Source organism: Rousettus aegyptiacus, unplaced genomic scaffold (genome assembly GCF_014176215.1).
Source record: "Rousettus aegyptiacus isolate mRouAeg1 unplaced genomic scaffold, mRouAeg1.p scaffold_m13_p_8, whole genome shotgun sequence".
In the NCBI taxonomy this organism is placed as follows: domain Eukaryota; kingdom Metazoa; phylum Chordata; class Mammalia; order Chiroptera; family Pteropodidae; genus Rousettus; species Rousettus aegyptiacus.
The window spans coordinates 9,891,548-9,917,377 of record NW_023416311.1 but is presented as its reverse complement, the minus strand read 5'-3'; the positions used below and the strand labels follow the sequence as shown (position 1 = coordinate 9,917,377).

The window sequence follows — 25,830 nt, the reverse complement described above, 5'->3', positions numbered from 1 at the left end:
TTGACATCATCCTCCCTGACATTGACTCCTTTCCCCCCGCCCCTTGGTTGTCAGGCAGACACGCAGAAGAACCAATCACAGCGCTGTTTTCAGACACCGGCACGCGGAACCGGTCGGATAGGACCAATGGGAGCCCTCGGAGCGGGCTCGCCCCAATCGGGCCGGGGAGCTGGGCCCGAGTGGGCGGTGCTTTCCTAGTCAGCATGGGGGCGGGGGAGGGCGGGGAGCAGCAGCCGCAGAGGCGTCGACAGCGCCGGCGACGACGTTCCTCAGTCTTCGGGGTGGGCTCGGCGGCGCAGCCCGGGCTTCGCGGAGGGCTCGGTTGTCAGCAGCAGCGGCCCTAGAATGGTCCGCGGCGCCATGGGGGGGCGGTAGACGGGCTCAGACTGGCGAGGCGAGGGGCGGCGGTGGTCATCCGGTCCGCGGCGACTTTCGGCAGGGCCCAGGGGTGGGGAGGCCCGGGGCGGGGGTCGTCCCGGGCAGCGCGGGGCCGTGGGGCGGGGCTCGCAGGCCGTCGAGGAGCAGGAGGCCTGGGTCGCCGCGAGGAGCCGCCGCTGGCCACTGGGCCCCGCCACCGGGCCGCTCGACGACGACGCTCCCGCGGGAGCCCCGCCTGAGGAGGACGCGGCGGCGGCGGCGAGGCCGCGGGAGGCCGCGGAGGATGGAGGAGCGGAAGGAGGAGGGGGAGGCCGAGATCCAGGAGCACGGGCCCGAGCACTGGTTCTCCAAGTGGGAGCGGCAGTGCCTGGCCGAGGCCGAGCAGGACGAGCAGCTGCCCCCGGAGCTGCAGGAGGAGGCGGCGGCCGCGGCGCAGCCCGAGCACAAGCAACAGAAGCTGTGGCACCTCTTCCAGAACTCGGCCACTGCCGTGGCCCAGCTCTACAAAGGTGAGGGCCGCCGCCGCCATCTTGCCGCCGCCGCCGCCGCCTCGGGCCCGACCCTCGGCCGGGAGCCCCGCGGCGGCTTGCCCGGTTCCGGCCGCCGCCCCGCCGCCCCCTCCCCACAAGATGGCGGCGCGGGACCAGGTCCTCGGGGGGCGCCCGTGGGAAGGCCCGGGGCTGGCGCGGGGGCGACGCCCCTCTGGGGGCCGGCCCGGGGGCCCCGTCAGCTCCTCGGGGCCGGCAGCCGGGCGCCCCCGGGCAGGGGAGGAGTCCCCAGTCACAAAATGGCGAAGGGAGGCGGCGGGGCCGGCCCCATTGTGCCCGGAGCGGGCCTCGGGGCGGGGACTGAGAAAGGGGCGCCTCCCTGCGCCGCGGCTCGGCCCCGGGCCGAGCCTCCGAGCCTCGCGGCTCCCCCTTCCACCCCGCAGCGACCCCCTTCCTGCATTCCTCCCACTCGCTGTGGGATTCCCGAAACCCTTGAACAAAATGGCGAAACCTAATATGGCCGTTCCGGAGCGATTGACGCCCAAATAACATCTCTCTGTCTTTGTTTCTCTTTCTTTTTTGCATTCTTTCAGACCGAGTGTGTCAGCAGCCAGGACTTTCTCTCTGGGTCCCCTTCCAAAACGCAGCCACCGCCGTCACCAATCTCTACAAAGGTAAAGATAACCTTGCTGCATTGCTGATTAAGGGGGAAGGGCAGCCTGCGTCAGGGTTTCAGTCCTGCGTTCCAAGTGTATTGGCCACTTTTACCCGGAGTTTTCTGCTTCCAAATCCAACCACTGATCCTGAATATTTTGCAATTTATAAACTCCGGTTGTGGTCTAGTTGGATTACCGATTTTAGCAGGGGGCGATTTTGGGCCTTTAACCCCCCCCCCCCCCCCCCCCGCATTTGACAATGCCTTGGGGGCATTTTTGAATGTCATCGCTGGGGAGGTGGAGGGCTGAATATTTTGCAGTGCACAAGACAGTCCCCCTCAACCCCCCTCAACCCCTTGCCCCAAATGTCAGTAATGCCGAGGTTGAGAAGCCCTGAAATGAAAGACAAGGTGAGAGTTTATTGTTTAAAAAAACACCCAAGGGAAGAGTTCATGATTTTATGCCATAGAGAGATTGGAGGGAGATTTGTAAGCACCTCGTGGGAAAGTTTCTTGAGGTAGACACCTTAGAAAATGACAGTTAAATAGCATTGGAGTGCATTGAAAACTAGTTAATTGGAATAATCTGAGTCCACGTTAGTTAGCATGCTGCTCTTCAACAGAAATTTTGTCTAATATTTGTCTTCAAAACCACCTATATCTGCTTGTACGTTGTTGGCAGGAAATCTGTGATCAGTAAGTTAAAGTGTTTTATGGTAGTGCTTTTCTGGAGTTAATTTTCTCCCTCTGTGATGACATGAAGACCTATTAAGTAAACATTCTTGCCCATTGTGCTCTCAGTGACAGTGGGCTGAGACTGATTTTTAAAGATTTTGGAAATTTGAGCTTGATCTTTGGCAAGGTTTCTGTTGAAAAAGGAATTGAGTGTGATTAATCTTAGTAAAAATGTAGTTAAATGCTTTGTAACTTTCGGAAGTTGTTGGTAACTAATGGAATTTTGTGCACTTCAAAATTATCAAACTAGGTCAAAGCACAGGCTGTGGAGCGACTTGATTCTCTGATTATTTTTGTGTAAGAATGTCAACGATGGTAGCATTCTCTAGGAAAAATGTCCCTTTGAGATTTTTTGGGTAGAGTTTGCAGTTTTGGGGGCAGTAATTTGAGAAGGTCAACGGACTGGTGAGTGGAATGTTAATTTCAGGGAATGGAGGAATTTATGGTCCAGGCTTAGTAAGAAAAGGGAAACAATTAAATGCTGTCCCCAAGGGTCATCTTTGATTTATGCAGTAGAGTTCCTTAAATTTTGACTCCAGTAATAATTTGCTTTAATCTCCCGTCAGTGCTTGAAGGTCTTGAGCATTCGCTGGAATGGCTCTTGATTTCATCCAGACAGGGAATTTTGAAGTAATCCTTAAAACTCATTTTAAAATAGATTTCTTGGGGTACTAACTTACAGTGAAGTCACTTTTTTAAGATGTATATAGCTTGAGTTTCACAGATGTGTACCGTTAAGAAATAGACTCTATCTCCGTATCCCAGCCCCAAGGAACCATTGATCCCATTGCTGTATACGGTTTATTTGTTTCCCTAGTGTCATGGAACCTCACAGTATGTATAGCCTTTTGTGTCTGGCTTTCACTTCCTAGAATGTTTCAGAGATAGATTCATCCATTGAGTTCACGATGCCTGTATTAATATTTCAGTGCCTTTTTTTTTTTTTTTTTTTGCTGAATAGCATTCTGTTGTATAGGGGTACCACGTTTATCTATTTGCTCGTTGCAATTTTTGCTTAAAGAGGGAAGGTACCACATTTTTAGTGCCTTCTATGTGCCAGGCTGTTTCCCTAGGCCATACAGAAATAATGAGTGTTCTTTCGCTTTTCTGTTCATTTTTTTGTGCCGTTATGCACTCTTAGAATGTATCCTTTTAGGACTAACATTGGCAATTTTCTTTAATGTTAACTTTTCATGTAGAGGATAGGCTCAGAAGCTGGACTTTGAGTAATCTCTAAGTTGATTACTTGATTTGAGAATGCTTTTTGTAATATACTAGTTTGCCGCTTTGTTCAGAAAACTTAATGATATTTGAGATGCTTGCATTATTGCAGAGATAGAATTGCTAGATTGAACTAGCCTTATTCTATATGCTATTTTTGTTAAATGCATTCCTTTTTACCTGATAGAAAAGGTAAGTTGTGGTTAGAGGAATTTGGTAGTGTAGTAGCATTTTTTAAATCTGATTTAAGGAGAGTGGATAATGCTCAGCAGATCTCACATTTTTTTTTGGAGTGCTGTTTAGAGAACAGTTCAACTATAGGAATAGTTGGATGCTTAAGTAGAACTAATAAAATAGCAAGATAGTCACAAGTGTACGAAGCATTAAGTAGTGGTAAATTTTAAGTCAATGTTCACAGTTCTGATTAAATAATTTACAGGGGGGGAAGATTTTTGGGGATCCCTTTAAGTGAGCAGTGCTCTTCCTGTATTTTGTATGACTAAGAACTTTACAGCATGCTAAAAGTGGTTCGTTTTTCAACCTGGGGAGAGGTTGATTCTTTCAGCAGCTTCTTCTTAATCCCTAAAATGATCACATTGGGAAGTCAGAATTGAGATAAAAGCCTAGCAGAAGGCCCCTTTTGATTGCCTGTGTGCTTTTGAAAAATCGAACATTCGGTTGGTTTGGTTGGAATGTGGCTGGAAGGAGGATTTGGAGGCGACTGAGGTGGGTGTCACCTCAATGGGGACAGAATTCAACGAAATGAAGTATACATGGTTCCTTCTCCATAAAGTAGGGCCTGATAGTGACATCCTTTTTTGGGAAGGGAAGAAAATTTCTGATCTCTTGTTCTTGTTTACTCTGACTTGATAAATCTATAAAGAGGGTGATGTTTGTTCAATAAGAGAGTGAAAAGTTACTGAGGTTATCATAATCTAACCTGCATTGATGCTTACCTGGGAAATGCTTGGTCAAGCCCATCTTTTTCCTTCTTAAGTCCCCCCATTTCCTTGGGTGACTGTTTTCAGTCTGTTTCCCGACTCTTCATTAGGCAAGTACATACTTTCCTTATCTTAATCCAAATTCCTTCTGCTTGAGGCTACTTGCTCAGTAGAGGTTGGACTTTCTAGGACAAGGCCATCCTAAGGAGCCTCACGTGGCCACCCAGCCTGTGGTGGGTGCCGATGCCCTAGCTCTTCAGCAGCCCCTGTGAGTCAATCAGTGTTTGATCTCACCCCGTAGAGCCATTTCTCTGTTCTTTAAGGTTGCTAATGTTTTTCTTTGATTCTTCTTTCATGCCATGCTTGTTTCTTTAAAACGGCTTTACAGTTTAAAACCTTTTGAAATTTTAATTGCACACTGAGTTTACCACAAACATTGAGGGCTTTTTTTTTTTTTTTTTTGGTATGGTTTATAGCAAAGATGTTTCTGGTCTCTTCCTAAATAGCATTTGCCCCAAGGCATGTCTGCACTCAGCAGTGCTTACAGAAGACCAGCAGCCTTGTGGAATCTATTGCTAGATTGTCTGAGTACGGAATTTAGACTAGTACTACTTAGCTGTAAGGACCCGGAGACAGATAATGGAGCAAGATGTTTTCCCATTGTGCTCCTTCATTTTCTCAACTTACAAGTGGGGGTAAGTACCCACAACTTAAAGAGTACAAGTTCTGTTTCGTGCTGGCTTATAGTGAGTATTCAAGTGTGAGCGTTGACTGTTGGTGGTCAAGTTTTATTTTTCAGATGTTTCTGGCTGTAGTGCTCAAAGGAAAGGAAGACATTCTAGGTCGTTTTTTTTGTCTTCACTTCTTTTCCTTGTGTTGGAATAAGCTTTGTGGTGTGTACTTCCTTCTTTTTTCCTTAAAAGAGCTAAATGTAAATAGAAATGACAGGTGAGAAAAATAGTACGATGCCTTTAAGTCCTTATTTTTGAGATATCTTTTTGCCAAATCCTTTTTGTAATATGTTGTCTCACCTCATCGTAGACATTTGGAGATATATATAAACTGAACAGCGTGAAAATTTGTGGGTCAAGTGGTGAGTGAGTGATGTATAAACAAATGGCCAGAGAGAGCATATGCTACCTGGAGACAGATAACTGGAGTTTCAGCTCCTTATAAGTTGATTTTCTGGAGCTAATTTGTGACTCTCCTTGCTGCAAAAACCTGTTACTGAGCTTTATTTGAAACACATTAGTATAGATCACGATTAGAAGTCTTGTCTTAAAAGAAGCGGTCGCCTCATTTATTCTTAATATAATTTTTATATTCTGTCTGAAAATTTTTATAGAAAGTCATTTTCTTATACGTTCTCTGTTTTAAAAGCATGTTTTGGCTGGAAATACCAGGAAAATACAAGTCATGCTGGCTTTAATGGTATGGACATGCATTGGCTCCTCTCTTAACTTGCAGGTTGAGGGTGGGGTCTGTTGAATTCAGTGGCTCAGGTTCCCTGGCCCTGCTTTGTGTGCGTGTGGCTTTGTCTTCAGGTTAATTTTAGTATGTTGGCAGCTCACATCTTAAGTTCACTCACTCTGAAGCATCTTAGGGCTATTCATTGAAGCTTAGAAGAGCCGGGAAGCTAGCTTCCTTTCCTGAGTTACTAGCAAATGACTTCTGTAGTCTCTTGGCCAGAATTGGGTCACATGCTTACTCAGTACCAGTATCTCTCATAGCCACTATTTGGGGTTGCGCAGATTAATCGAGGATTAAACCACATGTTCCACCCCTTGAGCAAATGTAGCTGAAGTTTCCCTCAGAGCTATCCAAACAAAAACTTGGAGGAACTTTAGGAAAGGGAGGAGGGTTGGATGTTGCCAGGCAACTGTGGCTGCTGTAGTGATTCTTCCTTGGTTCCTCTCCTGTGATTTGTGTGGTAAGCAAAGATCAAATATGTTAAGTAGCTAGAAGTTAGTGTTTATTTTTAATACTACTTTGTTAGGAAATATATAGGAGTTATTTTCTCAAAACAATTGGAAGTTTTATTTTGGCTGTGACCGCAATCTTCGTTTCTAATGAAACATTTTAAATATTTTTTTACTCCCTAATGCAGACTGGTTTGGTTAGTGCAGATCCAATTCTTTAAGTTTAAATATTTTGTAGTCATCTGCATTCCTTGGAAGTGTTTTGATCTAGTAGTGTGTGCTCTTCTGGTTTGTAGATCCTCCAAGCCTAAGCAGAATGGGAAATGACTTCTCTGTTGATGAGGAAGAAATACGTTGTAGAAGGAGACCTGCCACTTACCTAACTTTGGGCAAGGCCCTTTGAACCTCAGTTTCAGTTCCTTGTTTATGAGATTGGTATATCTGCTCTGGCTGACTCACATAGGTTTGTGAGTATCAGAAAAACTATAAATAGTGAAATCTGATTAATTTTGTCAGTATCATGTAAGAAAGTTTTGCATTTGGTCTTCACCTTAGAAATCATGATTCTTTGCTTACTGCCCTCTACCAGTGGTGGGAAGATTAGACTTCTCAAAATCTCATGATTAAATTTCAGCTGCTTGTATAAAAATGTTTTTTTTTTTTTTTTTAAATAGGAAATATGGGACATCTGTGACTTCCATGAATCAGGTTCTTGAATGTGAGGAAGTTAGTGTGTTGTGATTAAAGGTTAGATTTACATTTTGATGCCCTTGGGGTTTACCTAACCTTCAGGCTTATGGCCCTTTTCCACAGTGGCTTTAGTCTCAGTAAGTTAGTGTTGGACCAAAAACTGTCCCCACTGTTCCTTTGCCCTGCACTTCTAGAATTTAGAATTTAGGTGTCTGTTGTCAGATGTATTCAAAGTAGTTTTTGGCTGAGAGCCTTCAGGATGTCATCCTTGTGTGCTTATTATCCAATTGGATACTAAACTTATGGTTACATTAACTCTGGTCTAGTTATGTCTGAGATTCTCCAATAAGCATGTCTTATCTCAAGGTAGGACATGAGGGTTTTATTTTTAACCAAGTAACTAAAGTCCTAACATAAAGACTATTTTAAATGCTTTAACCTCAACATGAGGCTTTCTATTTAGGGAAATAACTGAGATTGGATTGATCTGAGTGGTAAAGTAATTGGACTTGCCTTTCAGGATATATTGTTAATGATATAAAACTGAATTATGCCCAAGCAGTGCAAAAGCATGTACCAGAAGACCTTAAATGTTATATTTGCTTTTATAAAATTCAGTTTTCACAAAGTGCCAGCTTCTCAGTGTGCTCTTGGTTCTAATGTTGAGACTCATGCAGAATTTTTGAGGTGAAATGAATGGTCACTTTCATGAAATTTAAAAGAAGTCAACAATTTAACTGTCTTCCATCTAAACTAGTGAATATTGAGTTTTCCAACTTTGTTCAAATCTGTGATTAAATCACCAGTCCCTTGAAGATGTAACTTTTGAGACTTCCTTGTGCCCTCAATCAAAACAAACCAAAACCTTGCCAAGCTCTTTCTTCCCTGGAATGTCAGGTTTTTAAAGACCACCTCATGGGGCCCCCTTCCCTTTTGGCTTTGGGAGTTTGTCAGGTTTAGCTTCTCTTTTTTTTTTTTTTGCTGTCTGGTTTGCCAGGTGTACATGTTTACATGCCTGCCGCATCTTACTTTGCACCATCCAAGCTTGCTTCAGGCTGTATGTCATATGCCTTTCATATTTCCAACTTGTTAACCTCTGTACTTACAGTTCTGGTCCTATCTCCATTTGGTTCTTGAAAAATAAAGTTTCCTTAGTCATTCTGTTGGGAAACAAACTTCTCCAGTTACAGGCTTGATTATAACAATTTTTTAAGGTGTAGGGTAGATTTGTAGAAACATGGTTGCTTATAGGTTCACACATTTTGTGTTTCTACTCCCTTCTGTGGTCTCATGGGATGGTCTTAGTTTTCTCGATTAATTACTTTCTGTTAAATTGCTCCAGCTCTTGCAGATCACTTAAGATCTAGTTACAACTTGACAAGGTCATCTTAAGAGTTTATCTACTCCCCTTAGGTTGGCTTCATCTAAGTCTTTGAGACTAAAAGGAAAGAGCTATTTATATTCTCTTCTTAAATGGGACTTACCTTTAAAATGGAGTTCATGCTTCCTTTGTTTATGTGAAGTGAGAAATCAGAAGACACTGATTCATGTTGAACTTGGCTATTCTGGTAGTGAGACACTGGAGAAATTCATTCTCGAGCTGGTTTATATATCTGTAAAATTATAGTCTTCCTCAAAGTTGTCATGGAGTTTAATATTTTAATAGTGCTCCCATGGACTACTTTCATTTTTCTTTTTAATTTTTTTAGCAATAAGGACTGATCATCTGCTAAGGAATAGACCTTGTAATAATCCGTTTGTGCTGCCCTCTTGCCATCTTTTTTAATAATACAAATTCATGCAGCTTGGGAGCCTCTGTAATACCTGGATTCTTGCCCTTATTTCCGGGACACAGCTCTTCATTCACGATTGCTCTTCATTTCAGTCTATGTTTGATATAGCAGACAAGGAATTTTAAAAAATTGGGACCAGGAAAAGTAAATGATGACTCTCTCTGTTACACAAGAATTATTGCATTTACAAAAGGTCTAGCGATAAAGTAATAATTTTTAATTTCATTAAAGATAACACTGGTTATTGTTTGACAGTATAGCAGCTCGACTAAAAATAAACTGCAGTGACTTAAATTTCCAAATTTTTTTTTTCAGCTATAAAACCATTAAAGGGCAGGGATCATTTTATTGACAACTTGGTTTTAGTATATATGGGAGAGAATATCTGCAGGGAGACATTCAGGCCAGTCTGAGAAGTTTTAAGGCAATGTCTTTTGGGAGTGGAATGGTTATGAGTTAAGGAAAACTGTTGATAACTGGAAATGAGTGATACTTTTCTGTTTCCACAGTGGGTTTTGTTGAGTAGTCCATCATTTAATTTTTCTTATTTCTAAAATGTTTGCTGCTGCTTTCGGTGTGTTCCCAGTCCTTTGTTCTGAACCTGTCAATAGGAATACATCTCCGAAATGACTTGGTGAATGCTGGTGAGCCTGGCCTCAGTGATTTACAGTATTTAGTCATCTGTTGAATGATGTGCTGTTCCTATTTAGAATTCATGAGAAGTCATTGTTTACTTAGAGCAATAGAGCTTGGTGCTTGAGAACCACAGACTCTGGAGCAAAATCCCAGTCCTTATATATTATTCTGTGATAGTGGTGGAGTTTCTCAGTGCTCAATACCTGTTTCCTTATTTGCAATAAAAGGGTAGTAACAGCCTTCAGGTATTCGTATTACCTTTTCCTCAGGTGAAACCAAATATAGGTAGTACTAATAAATATTTAATAATTTACCCAGTGTTAACATCATAACAAGTTACCTTAGTATAATAGCAAGCTTTTTAAGAACATAGCTTTTTTAAAATGTAATTTGGCTAACAAGTAATTTTAAATAATTTTTTTAAAAGAACAAAATAGAAGCTCTAGAACCGTGATTTGTAAACTGAATTTAGCTCATTCTGATTATGTCATGTATAACGTTTCATACACGAATGAAATACAAACCAGTTTAATAGGTTACTGATAGACTTGGAGAACTCCCTACTGCATGATAGTCATTTTGGTTAACTTGTACCGGAGAAAATGCAGCATGGCTCTCCTCATCATCATGTATCTTTTCTCTTATTTTTTTCTAACAGAAAGCGTGGATACCCATCAGCGAAGTTTTGATATTGGAATTCAGATTGGCTATCAGCGACGCAATAAGGATGTGTTGGCTTGGGTTAAAAAGCGCAGAAGAACTATTCGTAGAGAAGATTTGATCAGCTTCCTGTGTGGAAAAGTTCCTCCACCACGAAACTCTAGAGCTCCCCCAAGACTGACTGTAGTGTCCCCTAACCGAGCTACTTCAACGGAAACTAGCTCATCTGTAGAGACTGATTTGCAACCCTTCCGGGAAGCCATAGCTCTGCATGGTAAAGCCGTTTAAACATATTTCTTTGGAAAAATGGTTAAGAGTGTGCCTGTGGACCCATTTTGACATTAGGTTTAGGTCCAGATATATTGTCTGTTTTTGTCTATTATAGTAACTACTTGCTCTAGAAATGTTTAAATAGAATGTAAGCTAAGAACGTATATGGGCAATTTTTGAATGTTAGCTAGCCCATCCTAAAAAAATTTTTTTTTAATTTTTTTAGAGAGTTAGTTTGAGCTTATTGGTGTTACAACAACAGATTTTTTTTTTTCTTTTTCAACATAGAAGTTATTTCTTTGCACTTAAATTGTACATGTTTTCTTACTCTTCTGAGTCAAAGAGGAAGTTCAGTGTCTTAAGAATTCTAAATTAATAATTGCCTGGAGAGCTTGGTCAATGACAGGCAAGTAAGGCAGGTAATTGTTGGGCTAGCTCTCATGGGAACTCCCTTTGACACCGTAAGTTAGTGTGCCTGTAGAGGATGAGAGTTGAAACCCAGGTGTGAGTGGGAGAGAGGTAAGAGTAATTGACTTATGTTTATTTTTCCTCCGGTCCTTACTTTGATAGGACTGTCAGAGGACAGGTCCTTTACCATCTCCTCAGGCCAGACCTGCCATAAAAAGACATTCTTGGCTGAGGAGTTTACTGGAGAAACCTGGGAGGTTATGTAGTCAATAAGTCTGTTACTGCTTCTTGCTCTCTGATACAGACTTTCAAATAGAACTGGGAGAGGTACTTCTATAAGACAATATTTAATACTGCTGTAAAATAGCAAAATAGTAAGACTTGGTTGAAGCCAAGATAAAAACATGGGTTGTGCAATTGACTAAGCACATAGAAGTGATACGTGAGTTAGGTCAAGAGTCCTCTTAAAAATTAACATTTCTGGATCATAGTGTAAGTCATCTAAAACAAAGTAACCTGGTAATAAAAATAGTGGGATTTGTACAAGGGGCTTTGTGTATCCTTGTAGCATTAATGCTTATAGAGATTCTTGTTCTCTCTGGCAAACCTGATTTTTTTAACTTAACACCCCAGTCAGATCCTGGGGTTGGAAAAAGTGTTGTCTCCGCCCGCCCCCCCCCCCCCCCAAGTTAAAGGCAAAAACATTTATTGCAAGAAAGTCCACGATGTATGGATGCAGTACTTAAGACAGCTATGTTTCTAATTGACTGGAATAGTTATGCCATCAGAACTTTTGAAACCCAGGCAAAAAACCAAATCGTTCTATTCCTGTTGAATTACAGAGTTTCACATCTTTTACCATTAAGTTTGGAAAATTTACTGGAAGTATACATAGTTTGTCAATTAATTTTAATGCGTGGTAGTATTTAATGCAATAGTCTTAACGTATTCTGCTTTTTTATCCAAGTGGATTTATGATTCATTCCGTACTTCTCTTGTTAAAATTTTTTTTTGTTATGATATACAATATGAGTTAGTTTTAAGAAGTATAAATGCCACTCGTTATGAAATATTAATGCATTTATATACATTATAAAAAGGGCAAACAGCCCCCCTCCCAAACAACTGTTTTATCCTCCAACTCCCCTTACATTTTCTTAAACAGATACTGCTCCACTGGTGATTTCTTATTTTCTGGAACTTGGGGAGTTTAAATGATATAGTTTAGTAAGGTACTCTCTATAATTTTGGTTTATGTTTACATTGTGAGGATTTAAAAAGTTGAATTATAAAGCTGTGTAGAAAAATAATTCCCTTCAATAAATTTACCAAGTAGCGCTAATCCACAATATATTATTGGAGACTCAGTGTACTCTTCTTACTCCCAGGGTTCATACATCGAATCAACGTAGTTAAAATTACATGTTGAGGTGAAGTAATAGGGCCCCCTTGAAAGAGTATATAGAAACATATACTGAGAACTGTATGCTAGTCATTTTAGAGTATGTTACTGTATTGAGGATAATGCTAGTCCCATTCGAGTATTTAAAATAATTTGATTTTAAATGATAGGGCGTTAACTAAATTGTAATGCATCTTAATGACTAACTTTATAACTTTATAATGATCTAATTTATTGAATAGTCTGTAAATTGAAATGAAAATTTTCAGATGATCTTTTAAAATGTATTTGGAAACATCTTAATTTGGATACATACTTGTCAGAATTTGGTTTTGCATATAATTTGCTTGGCCAAACTACGAAATGTGAGGTCATATTGAAGTTCATGGATTTCTTCATTGGAGGAAGTGTAAAGTCATGAAGTTTTGGAGTGCAAGAGGGGGACGTAGGAAAAGAATTGGTATGTTGAGGCAGACTTACGTTTCTAACGAAAGCAAATATGAGGGTAAGTGGCAGTCATGTTGGTTTATTTTCCATAAACTTCATGTCTTATCCATTTTTATAAGACAGGATAATTACTTTTATAATTTTTTCTTTTATCAGCTCCTTAATTCTTATCTGCACCAGATGTACCCAAATATACCCTAACATATGTCCTTTATTTGAAGAAAAATGGCAAAAATGTAAGATACTTGCAGAGTATTTCCTGTAAATAGCGCGGATGTGATGAGTAAGATCTTCTGCTTAATACCCTCATCAGCCTTATACTTAAGTACAGTTTCAATCAAAACTGTCATAATGGTTTCTGAGGTTTAAGGAATATAATCTAGTGCTTTCTTTTGGGACTTGTCTGCAACCTATGTTCCTTATTTTTTGTGTACTGTGGGATCTAGCCATCTAGGTTGTTTTTTTTTTTTTTCTTTTTAAATTCTCTCCCTCCCCGCTGCCACCCTTGACCTGACCTAGGGGTGTTGCCATCTCCCCTTAAGAACTGCCATCTCCCCTTAAGAACTGGATCTCTGAAGGCGGGGCGTCAACGTTCACGGTACATCCCCGGGGCCTGGCATGCCCGGGTATGGGCTGTGGCTTGCCTCCGCTGAGGCTTGAACCCAGGACCTTCTGCATGTAAAGCAGACATACTAACCACTACTCTCTGGAAACTACCTCTAGTCATCTAGGTATTTAAACTCACAGAGAAATCAAAGAAACACATAAGCATGTGCCAAATTGATTTCTGTTCTTGCCTTGTTAATCCTTGTTAAAACCTCATTTTTTGGTAAACAGATTCAGATAGATCAAAATCATTGGACCATTTTGCGATTCTCCACCTTTCTTACTATCTTTTAGTTATCCTTTTTATTTTAGAGATTTTCCTTTTTTTTCTTAGGTGACTTCCGCCTCTGACCTTTCCTCAGACTCTTTCACGCACTTTTAAGACTTGCAAGCACTTAAGAGCCTTCTTAGTCTTAATTTCTAAAATTTTTGCTTCTAGTTTAGACACTCTTCCCTGACTGCCAAACAAGTGTGCCCCATTGTCCTCTGGTGGACATAACTAGGTGTCCCACGGGCATTTGGCTCTCACAGGATTTCAGACCAGACTTCTTCCAGCCCAGACTAGAGCAAACACATGGGTTTTCCTCATTTAGCCATCCAGCAGATGTGTACATGGCAGATTGTATGCAGTGTCTAGGAATATCTAAATGAGAAGATTGCTTCCTTGTCTATCGAGCCTAACACATACTTGGATAATTTATTTTTCTGTCTTGATTGTGGTATGTGTAAATATCATGGGGCATTAGGGACAGTTCATAGTGCCACTTGGCCGTGGGTTTAGAGAAGGCTTTCTGTAGGAGGTGAGCCCTGAGCTCTTGGAATAATCTCCTTCCTGCTTGTTTTCCAGTCCTGAGTGACTCATTTGCCTGGTCCATCTTCCTTGGGGGGCCACTGGAGCAATCTTTTGATCTTGTCACTTACTGAAAAGTCACCTTTGTTTTCTTATGGCCTATAGGGCGAAGACAGAATTTAGCATGGGATTGGAAGGCTCTATGACTTGGTCTTGACCTTGGGTCACGTTTCTTAGTCTTACTGTTTAATCTGGAATACCTCCATGCTTTTGTCGTTCTTCAAGACTGACCTCTTCTGTGAAAACGCTTTCCTTTACTTCTCCCCATTCTCTCAAGCCTTCCCTGAATTGTATGCTCTCCCAGTCCGAATTGTTTCCATGGCTATCCATTATTTTACAGCTTCTGGCTTTAATAGAACCTGGCGTAGATGCGTTCTGAGCTTAATGTGGGTTCAGAGGTTTGTTAAGTGAATGGATGCAGCACAGTGGGCAGAGAACCTTTAGAGGTGGGGATACAGAGCCCCAGATAGTGACAAGAGTAGAATGTAACAGGTATACCTTAAGAGTGCTACAGAGTAAACTCAGATTTAGAACAGCTGAGACTTGGAGTGGTCTGAGGGTGATTAGAACTATCCTTTGAGTGTTTATTTGGTGCCAGCACCTTGTCGAGGAGGGTCTTGTTTAATCCTCACATTTACCTTAGATCATTGCCATTTTATCCATGAAGAACGGCTTATTTGGTTAATATTGGATAGATCAGTTAAGTGGTAGAATAGATATTCTAGATTTGTCTGGCTCCTAAATGCATGCTTTTAACCACTGTGCCTCTATATACATACATTTGGGGTTTCTCCACCCCTTGGTAGGGCTGGCGGGTGGGTTGGAAAGAGGCTCCAGGCTTATTTTTTTCTCTAAAGACATCAGAAAATACATGAGTTTTGTATCTCTGGTGCTTTTCCCTGTAAGTGAATCTGGATCAGTACTCTTGAAGATAAATGGCTTGTGACCTGCTATATTTCTGGTTTACTTTAGTGGGAAGAGTATTTAGGCTCTGTATATAGGCTAATTTCCCAGTATGACCTTGGGCAAGATGGTTAACAGCTCCAAGGCAGTGTTCTCCTTTGCGAAAAGTGATATACTTTGCTTATAAGGTGAAATATTAAATGAGAAACTAAGTGAAGTACCGACCCTTCCACAGCGCTGTAAATGTTCTTTGCTTGAGAGGAGGATTTCTGGTTTTAAGTCCTGTGAGTTCCCTCTTTGGGCCTGGATGGTGTTACTGCAGAAATAGATGTAAAGCTCCAGTGGCCTTTGAGGATATCTTTTCCTCTCTATTTTCAGTAAGGGTGGCTTTTTAAATTGCAGTAATTGCTCCACAGGGAGGGATAATTCAAAATTTACTGTTAGCCACTGATATTACTTCCTAAGATCTCGAGCTTGTTTTATGTAGATAATAAACCAGTGAAGTTGGTGATATTCTCTCTCTACTGGATAGAGAGAGATTCTGAGTTGGCTTGCCCAAGCTGGTGGTATTTGGAAAGCCTGTCAGTTGAGATCTGGTGTCTTTATTCTGAGTTCGTTTATTACCATGGGGATTAGGTGAATGGGTCCAGAGTAAGAATGGGGTATGTTTTCATGGAGGAGGATGATCGAGACATGGATGGGAGAGGAAGCAGGATGTCAAGTTAGACTGTACTCATTTGATGACTTTATTCAAAGCCTTGCTCTCAACTCAAATCATCTCATAATTGGTCTTTGCAGGTTTCTGGCTCTGGTTTACTCTGTTCCATAAAAATCAGAGACATTTGGTTTTACTTCCAGAAGTCACTTTGACAACATTCTTCTTGACCTGCAGTACTAGGAACTAGCCCCACTGGGCCTGGGTTGACCCTCTGTAAAATTCATCAGTTCAAACTCAAAGGCCTCTATCAGCACACAGTGTGAGAACCATGGCTGTCATTGACATTTGGTTTTACAATAACTTGCCCAATTTTTCAGTTCCTTCATGTTTAAAACAAGTTCAGAAAAGACAGTGGGCTACTGCATTCACTAGTGTAAGTGCTGAAAGGGACCTAGACAGACACAGGCAGGCTAGCCTTTAATATGACACTAGAGAAATTGAAAAAAGGAAAGAAACAAAAGGAAAGTGGGAGTTTTTTGTTTTTTGTTTTTCTTTAAAGAACTTTGAGTTAAGGAAAGACATTGCCTCCTTAGTGTTGAAGTCTGAATTCTCTTTGGTTTGAAAACTTTTTTTGGTGGCTGTAGTGTTATAAATTGTGATTAATATAAATAAAAATCCTTCTCCGGAAGATGTAGCCTTTTAAAATTAAAGTCTGTATTGTCATTCTCCAGCCTTTCCTATTGCTCAGCATTTACTGAACACAGTAAATAAAATGCACTGTATTATTAGAGGCACTTAGTGGTAGGAGCAGGTGATACAAAGATGAATCAAATAATGTGAAGGAAGCTCTCCTCTAATAGAATTACATTAGACAGTTTGAAGTACATAAGCCCAGGCAACCAGATTGAGGTGCAGTTGCCATCGCCTTAGGAGTTAATATGCTTCGTTTCTGCCTTTTCCTTTTTTTGTCTAACAGTCTCTTGGCTGTGTGGCGTTCCTTATTCTCTTAAATGATTAGATTGCTAGACACATTCTTGGATCTGGAGAGACTGGATGTTGGGCCTAAGAAGAAAAATGCAGTCATTTGAAATCATATTCAGGGATATAAGATCAGATGTGAATTTTGATCTAGAAAAAAATGTAAGGGCAGTTCTTAATTCGTCTACTTGATAAAATTGATAACTTCTAGAGTTTATGGAAAGCTGTGATTCTAGGCAGCCTGAACCAATAGGATTTTCTTTCTCCTTTGAGCCCAGGTTTTTGTAGCTTTTGTTATTTTGTCATTTGGTTACTCTTTGACCTGCCCTTGTGCACTAGTGATAATAGAAATAACTAAGTTTTGGTGAGAACAACTCTGAAAATTTCCTAGACAGTTGAGATCCAGAACACTTAAGAAGAAATTTAAATAATTGTGCTTGGTTCTCCTTCTCACCCCTTTTCATATCATTCTTTGTCCCTTCAATTTATAAAGCTAAATATTTAGGAAACAGATTTTGATAGCTTAACACAAACAACTAGGTTTAGGTATTTTTAAACTGATGGTATATAGTATAAAAGAAACTCCTTGCAATTTCCTGTTGCAGAGGACTAATTGGAACTGACCTGTTGGGGATTTCTATACACCACCTTTCAAAATTCTTTTTTCTCCTCTTGCCCATACTGCTAGCACAGTGTGTGGAACAAGTAGATTTTTGATAAATGCTTGTGTTCTGCATCTTCCTAAAATAACAGAGCTGTCAATAGTTATTTAACAGTAAAATGTTTTAAAAAATTTACTTGGAAATTTAAGATGTACGAGATTAATGCACCAAAGCAATCTCATCTCTTAATTGTTTAAAATCAGTTATTTCAAAGAATTTTCTTTAATTAAAATTCCTTTGAAGGCTGGAATTTCTAAATCGTGCCCTTTGTTCAGCCTCTGAGAACAAGAACAATTAAGGCAATTAAGATAGCATTAAAGTTTTTGATGGAAGTTGGCATTTTCTGTATATTAGGATTAGGTATTAGCTACTGAAGTTTCTGGGGGTGTAGCACTTAACTAAAGCTTCCAACATCAATGATACAAAATCGTTTTGAACTTTATAATTTTGTTGGACATTTTTTTCATTGAGGTTAAAAAGGAGTCTATGTTAGGATGCCTCAAACTCAAAACCAGTTTACTCACTTAGTACTTACTTAATAATCCATTGGTAGTTATGAAGCAGTTTAACATTTGAGTTTAATTTTTTCACTAGTTTCCTGATTTATAAATACTAATTTCTTGGAAAATTTGAAAATTTCCAAAAAAAAAAAATTATCTTGTTATCCAGCTATACAGAGATAACTGCAGTTAAATGTTTGGTGCATTTTCTTCCAGTCTTTTTCTCAATGTATAAATATTAAAATTATTTCATAGTTGAGATCATACTGCATATATGGTACTGTATCTTGCTTTTTCATTTTAACGTCGTGAGCATTTTTCCCATGGCATTAAAACTGTCTTTGAAAAATTGAAAGCATTTTGGGCTGTCAGCATAACTGAAAATGTTTTCTTGGTGTGACACATGTATATTTGTAATTGGTTTGATTTAGTGTGCTTTGCTTCAATAAAAGTTAAGTATTACGATTTACAGATTGGGGTGGGGAGTGGTATCTACTTCAAATTACCAAAATCTTCCTAGTAGAATTCCTTTTTTAATGGTTGAACTTCTCCCCTGGTGCATTTAAAACACCACGGTTACACATGAGTGCTTCTTGATTAATACCTCAGAACACAATTTTGTGCAAAGGGAGTGCTAACTGTTTGAATAGTGCAATTCATTTCAAATGTTTCTTAGGGTTCCCAGTCAGGATGTTAATCACTTTGTTCAAGTCGTGGGGATTTAAAATCCCCCATTTCTACTGGAGGTGAGAAAACTGGTGGAGCAGATCTGCAGAGGGTCCTGGACCTGTGCGGAGTGGATCAACAGTAATAACAGTCCGCCTTCTCTCCTGCCGGCCGCTCCGGGCTGAAGGGGCGGGGAGCGGGAAGCAAGTAGAGAGTATAGGCTTGGCCTCCCGGCCAGGGGCTGCTGGGCGGAGGAAGGGAGGTGGATTGGTTCTGCATTTGCTCTTTCTCTGCCTATATGTGACCTATGTGCTGGTAAACTGGAATCACATGTAATTAATTTTGAAAACAGGATTTTCTTATTACCCTAAGCATGAACTTGGTATGAAAATAATAGTTATGTGCTACTTTTTTAACAATTTACCATGTAACCTAGATTCCTTTAACCTGGACTTGTAACTTTGTTTTAGCTCCAGTGGGAGCTTTCTTTTCAAAGTATGATTAAATCATCCTAATCTTCTCACCCCACCCACCCCTTCACTAATCTTTTCAAATGGATGCAGAAACTTTGAAACTGATTAAGTTTTACCTTGTATTAAGCAATTGACACTTTTCTGTCTAATCATACTACTTGTTCTACTGCTTTTGTCAATTGATATTCCCAGAGACCTTTTGAAAAAGTGTGTTTTTGGTAGAAATTAAGTTGTATGCCTTTGGGCCGTACAACTTTGTTTTTTAGTTCTGAAGCATGTTTAGATTCTCTGTACTTGTATAGGCCTGATTGTTCATGTGGCTTAGCTAAGGTTTCCTAAAGCATCTTCTAGTAGCTGTTATTGGTTTATAAAATAAAATTTGGGCTGTTTAAAATACACATATTTTTTGGTTGTTAATCTTAATTTTTTTTTTGCCATTCGTGAAAAGTCTTTTTGGGGAAGATCAGTTAAACTTTGAAAAGAATTTTCACTGCTGAGAGTAGGTAATAAATAGGTAATGTTGCACATTATGATTTTAATTAGCCGTTAAACTAAACCCCAAGTCATAGGCCCAATGGAAAAAAGATTGTGATTTTTCTGAAAGTTACTGGGGAATTTTCAAATTGATCAAATCGATGTTTACTCTCTGTTCGCTTTCATGGAGAATGGCAGTTGGTGTGCCTGTTCACTTCTGATGGAGTGACTTATGATCCTTAGGTAATTTGTCCTTAAGTATCATACACTGCCATGGAACTCCTACCTTAAGGAGGGGCATTGGAGTGGGGTTTCTTGAGTTCTTTTTGTGGTTTCAACTGATAAAGGACATCCTGAGCTTAGTTACTGAAGTAGCCCAATTTAGTGCTGAAGGCCCCAGTTTTACAGTGCAATTACCTTTAAATCTCCTGCCTTATGAAACAAGTATAGAAGATTTATCAAAATAGTGAACACCCTTTAATAGTATGTGTGAACTTTGAGATTAGGAAAAAAGGCACAGCTCTCAGGAGTTTACAGTCTTTGTGAAGAACTTTAAAAAATGCCAGCGATTTGGGAATAACTGTAACTTGATGGCAAAACTTTAAGTGAAGAGAGCCACCCGAGTTTATTTCCTGGGGTTGGAGAGGTGAATAAACATCAACAGCTTTGGATTTGAGTGGATTTCAAAATAAAGGGGTAGGACTTTGAACTTTTTTTTTTCCCCTAGAAATCAGTGAATGTCATATTAAGTTCTGTTAAGCACTGTTAAGTTCATTAGGTAGAGATGAGAAAATACTTTATAGGAAGAGTCGAATGATTGTACTGTGCTGTATAAAATGAGCCCGAGATGCTACTTTCCCTTTTAAAATTTTTAATAAACCTGTGTGGGCTGGGGCAGAAGGAGGGTAGTTTCTTTTAAAAATGTTAAGTTTGAGGTGTCCAGCGGGCAGTTAGGAAAATAAATGGGTCCTTGAAGCTCAGGAGAAATGACTGTTCCTGTGGCACCGATTTGGGAAACAATGGGTAAGCGAAGGGGTCAAGGTGTCAGCCTGGGTGACACCAACCTGTCAGGGGCAGAAGAGACACCCACAAAGGCCACTGAGGAAGGAGTGGAGAGTTTCAAGCAGGAGGGAAGAGGAGCCAGCAAGAGACTAAAAAGGAGAGGTAGGAGAACCAGGAAAAAAGCTTCAGAGGGAGGAGGTGCTGGAGGAGCCTGGGGGAGCACATGTTAGGACAGGGGCGCAGGCCCGACCATTTTAAGGAACTGCAAATCACCTGATAGTGGCAGTCATGGTTCTGTCTTATTGGGAAGTGAAGAGCAGGAAGGGAGAATAACGGTGGGGCCTAAGGCAGGCCAGGCACTAGACCCTAAAGCCACTTAATGCTAAAATAATTTGGACTTTTTAAGAGAGGGCAGTATAACAGAATAAGAATACGGAATCTGCTTGAGTTTGAGTCCCAGCTCTTGCTTACTAGCTGTGTGACTGGGCGGCTTACCTTAATCTTGGTCCTTCCTCTACAAAAGGGAGATAAAACAGATACAGGGTTAGATTTTGAGGATATTGAAAATGTGCTGGAAATGGGAAGTATTCCAATATTAGTGCTTGTATTCTGTTATTTTTTAAAAATAGGTTTTAGCCTTACAGAGGGACACGATCAGATTTCTTCTGGCCACCAGTAGGAAGGGGGGATGCATCTTCCACAGGGAGAGCAGCGAAGGGACTGGTTGGTTATAGTAGCTGGAAGGGACCTGTGGGCTGCAGAACGTGATCAGCATTTGGGAGGTGGTCGATGCTGTGGGTTTGAGAATGTTCAGAGTAGTTGTGGAGTGAGAACAATGTCTAAGGAAACTGAAATAGATTCGATGTGGTAGGAAACAATTCTTTTTCAATTTAATGTTCAAATTTAAGTCATATTTACAGAGCATAAAATTAGGATGGGCTGCTATGAAGCCAACCTCTAAGCTTGTTTTAAGTCCTGTTCTTTGGAAACATTGATTATACTAGATCATGTTGTATAAATTTAGTCAGGCAGTAACAAAATCCCTGTATAAGGCTAGAATAGCATCAGGGGAAATTTATAAGAACGTAAATCCGCAGTCAGTGATGCTAGGTTTTTAAATTCAGTGCTATGGTTTATGTTTCCTTGCCTCACTCATTCCTGATCATATAGGAGTGAAATGTTTGCCTCCTTACCTGTTCAAGAGTCTAAAGAATGAGTGTCTCTGGCAATGAGTGCTGGGTCTGTTCCGGATTTAATAACTTACTCGGGAAAGCAAAGCAACAGGATTTTTTATGCCACCCTCGCCCTACCCTTTTTCTAAAGGATTATAGGTGATAATGAGTTCCAGGGGTCCCTAACCTTTTTGGCACCAGGGACTGGTGCCCTATGAGAATCTAATGCCTGATCTGAGGTGGAGCTGAGGGGCGGGGAAGTTCTGCTCACTCACCTACCGCTCACCTCCTGCTGTGTAGCCTGGGCTTTGGGGACCTGTGAGTGAGGCTGTCGTAAGGGATTTCTACCAAGTAGAGTCCAGACCTTGGGTGGTCATGCATCCCGACTTGATGTCCCAGCATAATTTTTAATTGTGACCCTTTTTTGGGTTTGATAGTGTACTGTTCGGGATGGTGAATTATAAAGTCACCGTACCTACTCGGGCCTGGAAATGATTGCTTGTTCCGCTACTTGCACGTGCACGCACACACCCACACCCGCACCCACATCAGGGACCTGTTGAAATGGTGACCTTTGATAACCAAAATGTCTGGTTTAAAGCACATGACTCCTGTCTTACTGTAAATTGTATCCAGTATCTACCTGAGTAGGTACTGTAGATGGGAGGATTTCATATTTGTACACCTGGCATGGTGCTTGCCACACAATATGAGCTTTAAAAAATAGTTGGTAGTTACCGATACTATAAATATTGGTGGTAGTACCAATAAAATGTCAAAACCAGAGGATTCATTTTTCCAGAATAAAACTTAACTGCTCCCTGGGACCCCTTACGAAAGAGAACAGGCAGACATCCTTTGACACTATGACAACAATGAGAGTGAAGTGGGTTACTTTCAAGAGGGTCGAATAACTGAGCAACTCTTAAAACCTTTTTTCTTCTTTTTAGGTCTTAGTGGTGCAATGGCTAGTATAAGCGTGCGTTCGAGTACCCCAGGCTCTCCTACGCATGTAAGCAGTGGATCGAATGCTAGTCGAAGGAGAAATGGACTCCATGATGTCGATTTGAACACTTTCATATCAGAAGAAATGGCACTCCACTTGGACAATGGTGGAACTAGAAAGCGTACCTCAGCCCAGTGTGGCGATGTCATTACAGACTCACCAACCCATAAACGCAACAGAATGATCTAAACCGCAGACATTTTCACACCCACCATGCTGCTTGAAAGCCACTTGATCCTCAACATATACTCTATTGCAAAGGAAACATGAGGCCATCTTCCCATGTTCACTGTTTCAGACAAGTGAATTCTATAGTGGTTGCCATAAAAGGAAGTTCTAGGTATTTACAGTAGATGCCTCTTGTAACTATGGCTTTCTTAAAACTTATAACCCTAGCAGAGGACATCAGATAATGTGTAGTTGTTAGCAAGATCATCATAGGCAAACATATATCCGTTCCAAGGCTAAAAGTGACCTTAACTGTATTTATTCTCAAAGGGAAAGGAAATTCCAGATGTTTATTTGGTTATAGAATGCCTTTTTTTTTTTTTTTTTTTTTTGGGTCCATTTCCTGCTGTGTTGAGTATTTTGCTTCAACAGTATTGCCAGGTTCCTAAAATTGTCTAAAACACGATTTGGCTTCCTTGTCAAATCTGCAGGCTTCCATTTTTGCAGCAGCACCGTTTCTATATAGTATAGCACTGGTTTCTATATAGTAACAGTGTGCAACTTCTAATTATTGGAATGTGCCCCGTTTTTAGTTTTTAAAGCAGTTTCTAATTCTGGTGATTGTGTGATGTACAGAGGTGCTATGATGGTCATGCAATTAATACTATTGAACCAATACACCGAACTATTGGATTCACTTTGTGTGTGTTAGTGCTCTAAATGTAGCAATATTATTAAATCCTCCCCCAGATTCACCCTGTAGGCTTCAACTCTTCAGTTTTAAGACAAGTGCTACTTCCCATGCAGAGTAGTATCCTTAGGGTAAATGTAAACATGTAGACTGCACACTCAAGGTGACCCGAAGTAGAGAGGTCATGAACTGTGAGAATGGGCTTCCTTTTTGGTTTGGTACTTGCGAAGGGAGATGGAGGGTGGGAGGGCAGGTGTTCCAGTCTTTCTATCCCTTTTTACATTTTTCACGAGTGCCCTACTTCGTGCAGTTTTCATTGGAATGGGTGGAAGATAAAAAAAAAAAAAAGGTCTTTTATCTGCTAATGATGTTATCACAAATAGTGAAACCCAACTCTCCAATCCCTTTCTAAAAACGTTTGGATCTCATTCTGGAGAAGATGGAATCGCATGGAGGTTCTCTAGATGTTAGGTAGACCTAAATAAAAGTTCTCGATAGATTCCTCTTTTGAGTAAATATAAGACCTCTTGTAGCTACAATGTTTTAGAGCATGTTTCATCTTCATTTTTAATATCTTGAAATGAATGATAGTCTTTTTTTAGATGAAGAACTGATGTCAGCCTGCCAGGTACTGTAATTTATTCTATCATATTATATAATATATATCAAGTAGGACAGTGAAAAATGTTTCCTTGCAAACTTGTAGTCCAGTATCAGTTACTTCCTGTTTTTATCCTTAAAATACCATTGCAAATCAGTGTAAGGGTTTTTCCAGTAATTTACTCACAGCACTTTGTTAAAGTTTGCAATTTCTTCAGCCATTTAATAATATCTTTATGTGAAGAAACTTTGCTAAGTTAACCATAATATTCATTGACTGGGTGGGATGTGAATGGAATGTTAGAAATGTTGTGTGAACTGAAGTTCTGTATTCATTATAGATATAGCCCTTATTTAAAAAAGTCAGTTCCATGCTAAAACTAGGAATGAAAGTGAAGTATTTCTAAATTTTTGCAAAAGTGTGGGTCATTTTTGCTTGAATATGATAGCAGGAATAATTATAGCAATCTGTCATTTTACCTGAAACGGACAAGCCTCTGTATTATGATTACTTTCAAGCTTCCCTTTGGAATATACCAAGAAATGCATTTGAAGTTATCTTTGTTTTTCTATGGTTGTAAATTTAGATTCTGGACCTGGGGTTTGGTGGTGTGATGCATTGCTCACAAGTAGCCAGAACTCCTAATCCGAAAGGATTTTGAGATGGAGGAACACATATTTAATCTCCCCCTTATGCCTTGGTTCTAGTTCCTCTTTCTAAGTTGAGTGACAATTTTTGGGGGTTGTTTTTGTTTTAGTTGGTGCTCCGATCCTTAATCTCAGTACCCTTTACTTCTCGATTGTCAAATTTTGATAAAACATGTGCCATTTTCTTTGGAGAAGCAAGCAGGTCTTAAATGTCTGCCAGAACACAATTTATATGCCTTATTGGCTCCATTAAACTTTTAAAAAACTTCAGCATTCGTTACTTTTTTCCATTGCATTTAATCTCAAATGCTATTTGTCACCTAATTGTAATCCCTTCCTCCTCTCCTGTCCCATCGCTCCCTCACGTGCCACCTGAGCACAGACTAACCCTGAGACCCGAGAGTAGAAAGGGAAACAATTTCTCTTAGGAAAATTTAGTTCTCACTGCTAGATTTTGAAGCCTTTCTTTGTGCCATTTTAGATACAAAACAGATCATGGAAGATTGCGTGTTTGTGTGGGACTTTTAAATAACGATTTTTTTTTTTCAGTCTCTCGAACATTGTAGGTCGAATTTTAAAACTTAACACTTTATTTTGGAGGAACAGAACCTCTTTTCATCTTAGGCTAGATTCTCTGATTCTTTTAGACATCGGTAGCTCATTAGTTCTGTTCCTCTCACCCTAACTTGGCATGAGTGGATTGAATTCATCCTTATACCGCAGTGTTCTGAGCATGGCTGAAGCATTAAAAACTTAATTATAATGTTTAGTATTTTATAGAGCAAAATTAATGGAAAGCATTTGGCTGAATCTAAAGACCTGCAGTCAAATTCTTCAATGTGGTTTACCCAACTGGAGTAGTGGTACACAGCTTAAATCATTCAACAAATAAATAATTTAAAAAACCAAAAAACTATGGGGCTTGTCTGCACTTTTGTTTGGTCATCACATCTGAATAACTCTTTGATGCAATCAAATGAAGTCCAGGCTTTAAAAAATAAAGTAGCCTTCTACATTTTTTTCCTAGGGGCTGTTGGAAGTCACTAAACTTGAGTAATGATGGCTTTGGGCCTTAAGTGAAAGCTGGGCTAGTTTCCTGTGGTCAGAGAGAATGGCCAAGGTCTGACCGA

The 25,830-nt window shown here is 40.3% G+C and overlaps 1 protein-coding gene across 1 annotated transcript; it reads left to right on the top strand.

Annotated features, from left to right (window-relative positions):
• Positions 1-240: 240 nt before the first annotated feature.
• CUNH16orf72 (chromosome unknown C16orf72 homolog) lies at positions 241-24,970 on the top strand. Its single transcript, XM_016154096.2, has 4 exons — positions 241-887; positions 1,460-1,540; positions 10,115-10,390; positions 22,538-24,970. Exons 1-4 carry the CDS (start codon positions 662-664, stop codon positions 22,780-22,782), a joined length of 828 nt encoding a protein of 275 aa, XP_016009582.1. The 5' UTR covers positions 241-661; the 3' UTR covers positions 22,783-24,970.
• The last annotated feature ends 860 nt before the right edge of the window (positions 24,971-25,830 follow it).

Excerpts from the sequence above, each read along its gene's own strand:
- CUNH16orf72 (XM_016154096.2), top strand. The coding sequence starts at position 662 with ATGGAGGAGCGGAAGGAGGAGGGGGAGGCCGAGATCCAGGAGCACGGG. Across the intron at positions 888-1,459 it reads CGTGGCCCAGCTCTACAAAG|ACCGAGTGTGTCAGCAGCCA; the intron begins GTGAGGGCCGCC and ends GCATTCTTTCAG. Across the intron at positions 10,391-22,537 it reads GGAAGCCATAGCTCTGCATG|GTCTTAGTGGTGCAATGGCT; the intron begins GTAAAGCCGTTT and ends TCTTCTTTTTAG.